Here is a 13,337-nt window from a genome sequence, read left to right as displayed (position 1 = left end):
ACAAAGAAGAACTCGACCGGAAAAGAATGTGAAGGAGGAAGATAAGAGGAGAAAGTTTTGGTTGACCGGGTCAAACAGCAAAAGCAACAAATAAGGTACCCTGGAATTGAAACTGTTAAAAAACAATAACATTGTTCCCTAAGAAGATTTTTAAGCTGCGAAGGAGAGAGAAAAGGGAAAAGATTTGGTTTTCTCCTTTTCCTATACTGACAGCTAAGAGACTTAAGCAAGAAATTGGAAAAAAATCCACTTTGACATCAATAGGCATTTAATGCTGAAAATAAAGTCAAAGGGATAATGAAGATTTCTGGATAATTAAAAGCTTTTGAAAACAGGAAAGGAGAGAGGAAGAATAAAAGGGCAGGATCTGGAAGGGAGGAGACTGCCTGGAATTAAAAAAGAACTTACAGCAAAATCTCAACAAGACTTCCAAAAGATACATTCTAACTGAAATATTGCAACAAAAACCCCAGGAAGAGAAAGTCGAAAAAGAAATAAGAAGATATAACTCGGGACTATCTGGATTACTTGATGATTACTGGATTCTTGGTTATTGTTTTGAATGACTAAAATCAATCGGGTGGTTGTTTAAAACTTTTTAAAATGGCTCCACTTTTAGAAGAACTGAAAATGGGACTTAAAAAATATAAAGAAGATGCACAAGAAGGGAGAGGTTCTTTTGGCTTCATATTTCAGTTTTTAGAAATGGAGGTTTGGAATTATGAGAAACAACAAGAAATGCCTGCAGAACAAGAAGATTGCGACAAAGAAGAAGCCATCTTTAATGAACAAGTAATCTTAGATGGGGGAAAAAAGGAAAGGGGAGAAAGAGAATGGAAAGTTTAAGATTGGGAAAAACAACTCCAAAAAAAAAAAAATAGAGTGAAAAATAAGTATAAAATCAGAAAGCAACAGAAGAGGGAAATGCAGAAGAGAGAATTAGAACTAGAGAGACAAGGGGGTAAAATGGTACAAAGGAACTAAAACACAGGGGTATTTTAGAAGACATTATATACGGGAGTCTCTGTGGTTAAATAGGGAGAAGATTAAAAGACAATGTTATTTGAAAATTCCAGTCTGGTTATCGACTATTGAAGCATTTTCGTATCCTATAATATATAAAAAGGAACAAACAGTTAGATATGGTGAAATATTGAATGAAACGGGTGAACTTAAATCTATACAAAAACTAGAGGAACAAGGTATAAAGATGAATTGGTTTTCATATGCGCAAATACATTCAAGGTATGATAAAGATTCTAAAACAGAAGGTTTCTATGATAAATTGACCGACAGATAAGATTTTGACAGGTACTGATGAAAAGGTGATTAAAAAAATGTATGGATATTTATTAGAAATTAAACTAGAAGAAGAACAAGTTAAAGAAACAATGATTGCTTGGGGGAAGAATTTTGGATATGGGATTAATTTAGAGAAATGGCAAAAATTGTGGTATCAAAATTATAAAATGACAATGTCAACAGTATATAAAGAAAATTTGTATAAGATGTTTTACAGGTGGCATTTTCCCCCGACAAGAATAGCAAGAATGTTCAAGAATAAATCTGAAAAATGTTGGAAATGTCATCAGACACCTGGCTCATATTACCATATGTGGTGGACTTGTGCGGATGCTAAAAAATACTGGACTAAAATCCACATGTGGTTGGAAAAAATGACAAAAAAACATATAGACTTGAAACCAGAAATATTTTTATTGGGAATTTTACCTGAAATATATAGTAAAGACTTGAAATATCTGATTGTAAACGTATTAACAGCGGCTAGGATTGTATTTGCTAAAAACTGGAAAAATGAGAAAATACCATCACAGGAGGAAATCATTAAGAAAATATTGGAATGTGCTGAAATGAGTAGATTGACATTTGAAATTAGAGAACAAGAGGATAAACAATTTTATAAAATTTGGGATCTTTTCTATCAATGGTTAGACAATAAAGTACAGTAATGAAATATGTAGACTTTTAGAAAATAATAAATATATAAAGATGTACTTCTTTCTTATTATATTTACAAAATGATTTTAGGATAGATTTGGGATGATAATATGAACTGTTATAAAATAAAATAAGTAAATTATGGTTATTTTGTAAAACATGAATGAATAAAAGTATAGTCAAATGATTGATTAATAATGATACTAAGGTATTTAATTTTTGATTGACAATATGAGATTATATGTAATGTAATTGTAATTGAAGACTACGAAATGGAAGCACAAAACAATTTGTAAACCAACCGGCACACTGTATGTACACCTATGGAAGATAGCTTGATGTTTTTATGTTTTGTTTGTTTATGTTTGTTTTTAAAAACCAATAAAAAATTTTTAAAAAACGTAAGAGAATCCAGGTTGAAAGTAAGTCCATTGTAACTTCAAATGGTGAAGGTTTTTTCATGCCTGGCAGTGTGACAGGTCATAATTTAAGGACCATTTGTAAATATATTGATAACCATTACTAATTTGTGGGCCTAAAAGCACTGCATTTTTCCACTTTCTTTGTATAACAAAAATTAAGCCAAATTAATTCTTTTTTTAAAAAAAAACAAGTTTTATTAATTTCAAAAACAAATAAATCATCATCAACCATTACATATTTGAACCTTTTTCCATTATAAATTTTACAAGTCAGATAAAACCTTATCCTATACAATACAATTCTATTTTAAACCATTTCTAAATTAGCATAAAAACATCTCTTGTCCTCTATTTCTTTCTGACTTGATTATCGTCATTCTCTTTCTGTGTTTCTAGAAGGTTTCACCAATACTTCTCAAAAACATAAACAGACACAAACAAACATATAAAAATCTTTTAGTAAAGTAACTTGGCCCCCAGTGCCTCTCTTTATATGGGCTTTAATTATATTCATGCTCATCTTACAGATCATTACCTATTTTATTTGCCATTCTGTATCTTTTATATATACTTCTCCATACATTTCACTCTTCATAATTCTATCTTATTCAATCCATCTTAATTTAAATCATTATATTTGTATCTTTTGCCCATCCTTTATTATCCCTCTATCTCATTCCTTGTAATGAGAAAAAAAAAGAATTTCTCCTGAAATCTCTAATCAGAGTATGATGCCTTTCTATCCCTCCCTAAATATTAGATTAACATTTAAAATGACACCTAATACCCAATCTGATTCTGCTTGGTACATTCTATCTATTAATTTTTACTTTTAATAACAATAAAAACAGAGTAATAAATCGAAAATGTTTAAATACATAGTATCCTCCTAAATACGTAGTTAAATAATAAATCTAAATAATAAATCTTATAGCATTCTCATTGCCTTTCCCTTCAATATTTTATTACATTTTAAAAATCAATCATTATTAAACATTTCAACATTTTAATTTCTTATTAACTCTTAAGCCATTCTAATTTTCTATTTCTAATACAAATATTACAATACCGTCTTATGTACCTTGCAAAATCTTTTTAAAGAAAATTTATGTTTCACCCTTTATCCCTAAAAAGATTCCTCTTTTCCCATCCAATTTTAAAACTTTGTGGCTTTTCTCCGCCTTTCCCCTTTCTTTCTTCCCCACCAGATCTTCCTACCCCCCTTCTTCTAACCTCTGTCTTGCTGGCATCCCTTCTCTGTTGTATTCCCTTTTTCTCTTGTTTGCTATCATTGTATTTATTTTGCATCATATTTTTCTCTTTCTTAAATGTTTTTTAGATCTTAAGTCCTTCATTTTCCTCGCTTTCTTCCTTCCTTCTTTCTTAGATAAATTTTGGAATTCATTAAAGATGGTGTCTTCTTCGCCTTCTTCTTGTTGTTGTTCCATCTGTCGCATTGTCTGTTCATAGTTAACCAGCGCCATTTCTAAAAATAGAAAAGCTTTTTCCATACCATCTTTACAGGCTGCTTTTGTTTGCTCATATTCATCCCTCAGTTCCTCAAAGGAGAAAGCCATTATAAATCTTTTCTTTTCTTTTTTCCCTCTTTCTTCTTACTCCAACCAAAATATTCCAAAAGAAAAGTAAGACAATCCCAAAGTCCACAATCCTCAATCAATCCAAGCCAAGCCAAAATTTCCTCTTTCTCTTCCAGGGGTAGTATCAGGCAAAGGAAAAAAAGAAAATCCAAATCTGTGTTTTGAAGCCTTATTAAAATTTTATTTCTGTCTCCAAATCCTTAAGGCATCTCCTCCAACAAAATCCAACCAGATAAATATATTTTTTGTCCTCTCCTTCCGACTTATCCCATAAAGCTAGTTTTACCTGAAAAAAAAACAACAGGTTTCTCAATATCCGTTTGTTAATTCCGTCGGGAGGGAGAGTAAACTTTCCTTTCAGCACCTCAGAATTGCCGCTTACTTTCTCTTGTGGAAAGAATCATCCAAAAGCCATCACTTCCAGGAATTAAATTAAATATATCTCAGAGTCCTGGATCGACCAAGAAGACTTTCACTTTTAAAAACTTTCTCCTCTTCCTCCTGCGCATACTTGCCCAGCTGCCGGCTTCTTTGTGGCGGCCATTACGGACCGCTGCTACGCCGTCTTGGTAAAAGGGGTTCTGCCGGCCAGGGAGGGGGTCTGCAACACCCCAAACCCTTTCCGGATCCCCTACCTTCAGCTGCCCCTGCAGGGCAGCCTTGCTCCGCAGCCTTTCGGATCGGAGCCCCAAAAGCGGCTAGCGTGGCAGGGATCGCGCAGCTTCGCGAATCCCTACCGCCGCAAAGCCGACAAACCGGAAATCAAGCCAAATTAATTCTTGTGCTTTAGCTAAAATTATAAGGAAAAAATAATAGTAGTTCATTAGTAACAGTCAATTTTATTTATACTGAATTTTACTACATGGATTACATAACAATATTTCAAAGCAAAGGCAGATCAACCCCCTCAAAATCAATCAATACAGTAATAAATTATATATGTTGTCATATATTTTATAATGTGCAGTATAAGACATGTTGAATGCCTGCTTGTCTCTTCAATTATAGGTAAAATATGGCTTCATGAGAGGCTAAAAGAATATAGACATTGCCCCCATAACTTTTCCACAAATGTGCCCATATGCATAGATACTTAAAATAAATATGGAAAGACATCATGAATAGTGTTGTTGTAAATCAGATTTAGCTAAATTTCATTTTCTCTGCTTATTTGATATATTTAATTTGAATCAAACAAACATCTTTTGACTTACTTTTTTGCTTCTGCCTGTATTTTATATTACTGCAAAGAATCTTTTTGAATCTTTTCAATGTGGACTAGATTTGTGCAGTTTTGAGTCTAATATCCTTAATATCTATCAAGGGAAATAAGGGAAATATATTTGGTTTCATTTATTAACAACATGATAAGATGAACATCGGTTTGAAGGGAGAAAGAGGATACATTTTCCTGAAATGACCAAAAATGGGTGTAGGGTAAGATGTTGATTCTTCCAACCACAGAACATATAATTTTTATCTTCAGATGGTGTTACTTTACCAGAGGCACTTCTGGCTAGGAAAAATGTTTTCAGTTTCTGCTTTTAAATGGAGGGAAAACTGCCTCAAAGGAGAGTTGAGGATTACTATTGAACTAGAAAATTTAGACAAAGCCTTGTACCAAGTAGAAATTATCAGCATTTATGGATAATGACTGAAGTGCTCTTTAACAAGATAAAAAAATTAAGTATCTATGCAAATCCAATTCCACTCTCAGTGAAGTAAAATTCAACTTACCACACTTAAAATGTAAAAATGAAGACTCATCACATAACTATCAAAAAGGCAGGAGGAATGTTAAACACTTTGAAATAAAAGTATATAGCTATACAGAAATAGATATAGCTATGCATAGAGCTATATACATTTATAGACATGCACACTCCAACACCATAACGATAACAAGTCAAAACTATAATGCTCTTCCAATATAAAGTATAGATATATTTTAAATCACCTTTTGCCTCTCCCTTATTCATCTTGTATGCAGTAAACTCTTAATTTAAAGCCCTCAATTTACACATTCTCAGGTATAATATCTGACCAAACTTCAAGATATCTATTATATATGAAAGTAACCCAATGATTACATATTATTTGTTGTTTATATTATCTATATGTTATGTAATTTGTGTATATTCAGGTTATTTAAATAATTATGAATAATACAACTCAATACAATCAATCAAATGTTGATTTTGGTTATTAAAGCAGCATAGAATAAAAGCAAGAAAAGTTACACTTATTTCAATAAAGTACTATAAAATTAGAATCCTAACATATTCCTATAAAATTTGTAATATTAAAACTAAGACTATAGACTGAAGTGGAGCCTCTGAAAGACATAACAAAGATGTAAAAACAAATAAAGATATAGATAAAATGAAATAGGAATTTTTAGTAAGTTTATCTATGCTCAGTACGATTTATCTGCTTGTGAATTTTAACTGCTACTAAATAAATTTTAACTGCGGCCAGGCCATATTTAACTACATTGTGTATTCTATAGTAAATAGTTCATCTGAGAGGAGAAAATCAAGAAAAAAATCTTTCATTATGGCCTATAACACATGTCAATAGCAGAAGAATGAAAGTTTTTGATTGCATTGAAAGAGAAAGTGTTAAAGAACAGGTGTGATGGCCTCAATAGTACTTGTGAACGAGAATATTTTTAATGTTACTTTTATTAAAGATTTTTACATGAATAAAGATAAACATGAACAAAATACAGATGTGGTTAAAAGAAAGAGAAATGAAAGAGAAAAACAGAACAGAAAATTACTTAAAGAAACTATTCCAATCTTCTTTGCAGCTGTTACAGAAATAGTTTCACTCCTTCCCACTTTAAGATTACATCACGCAGTTCACTTCTACCAACATTCAATCCTTTTTAATTGGCAAATTTAGAAATCATCAACAGTTTCAGCATAAAGTCTATAAAGGGTTTCCAATTTTTGTAAAGTACTTACTATCTTTTTCCTGATTAAACAAGTTGATTTTATATTATTTTCTTTTGTACAGTATTCTGTTCTTATTAATCCTTAGTTTACTATTAAAATATTGTTGTAGAACCTGGTTTCCTGCCTTCCTCCTGACAAAGTGCCCAGATTTATTTCTTAGTACATTTTCATTTCTTAGGTTAATTCTATGTGGCTAGATGTTTGATTTATTTAATTATTTCCAAAATATTTTACAGTAAATAATATGCCAAATTTAACTGATCCTTAATCTATTTTAAATTTTCATAATTTAAACTCTACACAAGTTTTTCACTTCCACTTAGTTTTGAATCCTCATAATTATATTTCATTTTAATCTTCTCCCAAATCATAGGAACACTCATCAGGTGATGTAGTTGTTCTGAAGTTTGGGAGATTTCTATAGCTGTAAAAATAATTATATTCCAAAAATGAGGTTTGGGTTATGCCAGTGGCTTTAAAGCAGGCCCCAACTGAGGCTGAGAGTTTGATGTTTCTTCGTTTTCTCCAGATGCTCCACTAATGGTTTACCTGCAGATTCTCTAGCTCCTGCAGATTTCCTCATGAGAATAAGTCTTCTAGAGCAGGGGTCCCCAACCACCGGTCCGCGGACCGGTACCGGTCCGTGGAACAAGTCCTACCAGGCCGCTGGTTTGCTGGGCGCCGCCATCTTTTTGATGAAAAGTGCTTCCGGTGAGCTTTTCCGGTAGAAAGCTCACCGGAAGCACTTTTTCATCAAAAAAGATGGCGGCCAGCGCTTCGTGAGCTTTTCCGGTAGAAAGCCATTTCTACCCGGAAAAGCTCACCGAGCGCTGAGCGCCGCATCTTTTTGATGAAAAAGTGCTTCCGGTGAGGTCACCGGAAGCACTTTTCATCAAAAAGATGGCGGCGCCCAGCTGACGCCGGTACCGGGTCGCGCGCCCAGCTGATGCCGGTACCGGGCCGCAGCATAAAAGGTTGGGGATCACTGTTCTAGAGAACATGTGGACAATCCCTATCCAGAAAAGCACAGCATGAAATCACAGTCTTTACTTCATCAGTGTCTCCATTCCTCATCAGCTCACTATCTCCCCCACCCCTTCAAAATTTCTATGCAGACATGATCTTATATATCTGAGACTCTGTAAATCTCCCATTAAGAGCTGTGGGGAGTAGCACATCAAACTTGGCTCTGAAAAGGCTCTTTGTTGTACAGGGGATGCTCAGGTAATTAAACATTTGCCTGGTTCCCATCTGGATCTAGTTATATGAGCTAGCATAGGCTGGAATATGGCTGACCTCATTCTGAAATTCTAGAACTAGACCCTTTCTCTAATAATTCTTCTGGCCATTCCAAATGGAGCAGGTGCTCAAGTGCAAGTCATAATGGATAAGTTTCTTCAGAATTTCTTGTTGCCATGAAGATTAAAATTGGTCTGTTGGGACCAATGTAATAAATTCTGATGGGAAAAGGGAGCATTTGAACCAAGTGAGTATTAACAGCCATGCTGTTACTTCCAATTTTGTTATCCAGTTTTATTTCTGAACATCAAATTGTTCACCATATTCTAGGTGTTTGATTTGAAAAAAAACACCTGCATATTCAGATTTAAAACACATTATGTGTTAATGAGTATCCCTTCCTTCCAATCAGTTTGTTGACTGGTTGTTTTTGTATATTTCAAACTGAAATATACAAAAGGTTTAGATAACAAAACTAGATGAGAGATTTCTTGGAAAAATTGGAAGACTTTGCTATATAATGTGTTGGAAGAAATATCCTTCTGGGTTCAGTTCCAAATGGGGAAAAAGACACTTCCAAACATGTTTGGAAGGTTTAATGGTGGACACGGCCACATCGCCTGGAGCTCCAGAGTGAAAAGGAAGAATGATCACATGCTTCAAGGTGAAGGAAGAGATCAAGAAAAGGCTGAGGTGCTGAGAGTGCCTGGGTTTTATAACCTTTGTTGGGATTTGAATTGAAGCTTGTATTCTGATTGGTTGTCAGACTCCCATGAGGCCATGCAGGAGCAACTCTATAGGCTGTCCTGAGTTCCAGGCTTGGTTGAGCCTTGCTGGATGATAATGCACTTGAAAGGGCTTTTGAACAATTGCTATAGCTTTACCTGGAGAACTTTGTTATGTAAAGTATTCTGGCCCAGGCCTTAATGGCCCACCCATTAACAAAGGTGGGCGTGAGTTTCTGCTTCTGAGTTTCTACTCTTTTTAGAGGAAATATTCTGCCTTTTTAATATTTCCCAGGATATTTTATTTTTCTAGGAAAGGGGTGGGTGATAACTTCCTACAATTTCACAGTCATATGGAAACAACTCTACCTGATGGCTTACCCTACAATCATCCCAGGATCATTTATTCCCTTTTCCTTCTCTGAAGGTAATTTCAGGGCAGTGCCTCATGCAAACAAGCTATATATTATTTTTATTCCAATTAATAATAATGATAGTAACTTCATCAAATAAAATGATGTGATATATAAGTAACTATTCCATGACTTTACAATTCTGTGTAGAAATAAAACCAAATACATGTCTGTTCCAAAAATAAGAATTGAACAATACTGCCAGTCAGATTAAGAGTGCATCCATTGATTCTGACTCCCAACACTTCAAGCAGTTTAATTTTGTTTCATTTCCATTCAGAGAAATAGACTGAGATCTCCAGACCCCTCTCAACAATAGCCAGAAAATATGCTTAGATATCTGACAACAGCACTTGAAAGATATCCAACAGGAAGGCCTCCTCCTCCTCCCTTCTTCTCCTTTTATTTATTTATTTATTGTTGCAGTAAAATGAGCAATACAGATGCCAAAAATCATCTCCATGTTATTCTTTTTGCTAAACTGCTTCAATAGTTTTGAAAGCTATAAAATTAAAAACACAATGATTGGTTTCTTTAAAAAAAGAAAAAGCAAGGGGAAAGGAAGAGAATATTACCATTTTTTCTGAACAATTAGAGTGACATTAAATTTAATAAATTACAAGTATGTGGTGTCTCAATAGATCAGTGTTCAGAAAACTGGAAATTAGATATATTTTTATTCACTGTACATCTAATTTAGCAGCAGCCTGTCATCTTAACACATTTAAATTCTGTCTCCTCGCTTTCTCTCCGAAACCCAGCTCTTCTTTCAGAGTATAAAACCTGTTGGTGGTAATCACTTTACAATCATGGCGGAATTTAATCAGATCATGAAAACGTAAAATCTAACCCTTTATTAAATAGCAATGCCAGATTTGGTAGCCCAACAAGATAAATACAATTATTTACATTATTAAAAACTGCAGACATTTAGAATTTACATATTAGGCAGCAATTGTCTAACTGTGATTCAAACATTTAATCTTAAATATAGATTATTTCTTTCAATACCTAAGAGGCAAAAAAACAACAACCCAAACTTACCACCACCTCCTCCAAGAAGACTTGAATTAGCTGTGGGGAAAAAACAAAAGAAACCAAAATTATATTTCCAAATAGCTATCCTTACAGCACATTTTTTTTAGAACTACAGGAAAGGTAACATTTTTACCCTGTTCACTTTCTGCCTTGATACAAGTCCTTTAGGAATTCCAAAATGATGTGCAAAGTATTATATTGCTTCTCTTCCAACCCAGCATGAAATGAAAGTGATATACTAAATTCATCTTATTAAAATCTTTTCCTGCAAAACATGGTAGGACTTGTATTCTAACTACATCAAAGTTTGCAGGGGGGAAAATGATTAAGGGTTCCATATCAGACAAAAACCTTACATCGGGGTAGCCTCACAAATGGCAAATAATAAACTTAAACATAATAAAATATATCTGATAAACTCAAACATGTTTTCTATTTCATTTAAGAACTATGACCTTCATACATGGGCATGCACTCATAACACTCAAAATATATTTATTACAGCAGCATATATCATGATTTCACTTTCACTTCCATATTATTGTATACAAGAATTTTTGATCATTTTAAATCATAATGTAATCCCTAAATGTTCATAAAAATCTCAAATTGAAATGTTACCATTTTAAAGTATGACAATAGAGAAATGTATGAGAAAACTACTGGAAGCCAACCCTGTTAATAATTAATACTATCAGTTAGTATAAGTATAATATAGCATAATATAAAGTTTCAACAAATGCATTTAATTTACCTATCCAATAAATCCCATTATACTATTAGCCAGTTTTAAAATAGTTGCATGTCAAAGACCTCAACAGAAATGAGAACTGTAAATTTGCTGGACATATGAACATCTATTTAGAAGGTAGACACTAGAGACCACACAGAGTTTAAGGAATCATAGTGACAGTGTCACATAATGAGGAAAGAGATTTTTCTAGAACCAATACTATGGGGGTACCTCGTAGATTTGTTTTGTCAATAGCATTATTACCCAGAACGTGTTGGAAGAAAAATCCAGTTCCAGTTCCAAGCCAGGAATAAAATAGAGGCTGATTGAAAATAAAGTGGGTTTATTAATGAATGGAACCACCAAGAGCATGTGATTCTGGGACAGCTGACAAAATGGAGTTGAGAGTGGGTGGATTTTATATCTTCTTTGTACTTGAGCTTTCTGTTCCTGTGCAAGATGTCCTTTAATATTCTAATGGTTGTTGTCAGATTCATATGAGGTCATGGCTGGCTCTATAGGCAGAGGGGGAAATGCAAATCCTATGTGTTTGTCTGAGTTAATCTTGTCAACCTAATTGCTTATCTGGAGTTTCTGTCAGGCCCAGTCTTTCTGAATGGAATACCAAATCTGCATTTCTAAAAGCTGGCCTCCTCAGTTTCTGCTTGGGGCAGGGAGACTGGGACTGGGAAAAATCTTCTGCAAGATTTTTTTTTTCATTTCTCCTTTAGGGGAAATATTCTATCCTTCCTTTTTGATATTCCCCAAAATAATTTCATTCTCTAGGAGGATGCATGGATGCTGACTTTCTACAAATGTCCTACAACATCTTGCATTATCATTGTTGGACTCAATAACTCTCCTTAGGAAGAGATTCAGAAGATGCCTCCTAGAAACAAGGCATCTCCCAGGGATCAACCATGATGCCTAGCCAACAACTGTTTCCACTGTTCCAGCCTTGGTTCTTGTGGATTATGACCCAAACAGAGCTTTTCCAACCTGCTGTCAAAAACATTGATATCTAAAGATAAACAGTGCCAAACAGAAAGATATAGAAGTGCTTGGCTTGACAAGAATGACCTGCTGAAGAAAACCAGGCCTAATTAGGCCCAGTGAGTTCAGATGAGTCAAAGGCCATTGGTATTTAGGAAACAATTTAAGCTTCATAATTATGTTGGAGTAATGCCAATCCATGAAGGTCTCTGTAAATTTCTCTCCTAGAACTTCTAGCTGCCTTGATTTTTCGTTGAGATTTGACTTTTTATCTTTGAACTTTATCACTCTTGCCTCTTCTTGACACACAATTTGCCTGGTTTGTTTGCTTATACATGTTTGAAACCTGGATAAACTACACAGTGTTGAGACTAACCAGGTGTATTTATTAAAACTTTAAACCATGTAAAAATACTACACTTTGCAAAAAGCATGAACAAGGTTTAATAATAACATAATCCCTGATTTCAGTCTTGTAACCCAATCAATATGGTTCAAAAGGAAAAAAAGATGGAAGTAGAAAAATGGCTGGCCAAGCATTAACCTGGAAGCAAAAACAAATAATTGTGGAGCTGTTGCTAAGAAAACTATATTGATGCCTCCATCAGAATTCAGGTTCATGTAGAGGGGGTTACATACACACACACACACACACACACACACATACACACACACAAATGCAAGGATCCTTTCAGGTAGGAAGAGAGAAGCAACTTCCTCAAATTGTTTTTTTCTTTGACAATCTATACAACTAGGGAATCTTGGCAGTTCCAATATATTCTTTAGAGGATGTGCAAATATTAGTGCCTCTTTATTTCCTGGCCAGGGATGATAGTGAAAACCAGCAAATTCTTTCCTACAGATGTTCACTAATGTCCTGGTGTAAAAGATATGCTAAGGTATGCAGTTTCAAATACAGTTTAAGAAAACTTGGAAAATATTTATTTTTGTGGCAAAGAAAACATAACTGAATGCTTAATTTCAACAGTTCCAATTCGTTCTTCAAATATTAAATTAACATTTGGAACAATGCAATTAAGAAATGATAAGATGCAAACCATGGTAACATAAAGTCTACATTGTAATACTTGAAAGTGACAGATATGTAAATTATGCACAGACAGAATCATTCTATATCTTTAGCAAAGCCCAGGCATGCCTTCCAACAAGAACATACAGTGCCAAACTCTTTATCTAAGACCGTAATCCAAGCACTCGGATATAACTGACAGGAAGTGGACTCTTTTACAAGCAGCA

At 34.1% G+C, this 13,337-nt stretch overlaps 1 protein-coding gene across 4 annotated transcripts in view; it reads right to left on the bottom strand.

Moving 5' to 3' along the window:
- Nucleotides 1-13,337, bottom strand: part of MACROD2 (mono-ADP ribosylhydrolase 2) — a 1,127,501-nt gene that overhangs the window by 963,616 nt on the left and 150,548 nt on the right. For all 4 annotated transcript variants that reach the window (XM_026668493.2, XM_087948725.1, XM_026668495.2 and 1 more), the window contains exon 4: nucleotides 10,361-10,390. In XM_026668493.2, the coding sequence (XP_026524278.2) occupies nucleotides 10,361-10,390 (30 nt within the window). The remainder of the gene's footprint in view (nucleotides 1-10,360; nucleotides 10,391-13,337) is intronic.

The sequence above is a fragment of the Notechis scutatus genome, chromosome 1 (genome assembly GCF_049901735.1).
Source record: "Notechis scutatus isolate UNSWTSFEM ecotype Mainland chromosome 1, rNotScu1.2, whole genome shotgun sequence".
Lineage (NCBI taxonomy): Eukaryota > Metazoa > Chordata > Lepidosauria > Squamata > Elapidae > Notechis > Notechis scutatus.
This window is presented reverse-complemented; position numbering and strand designations above follow the sequence as displayed.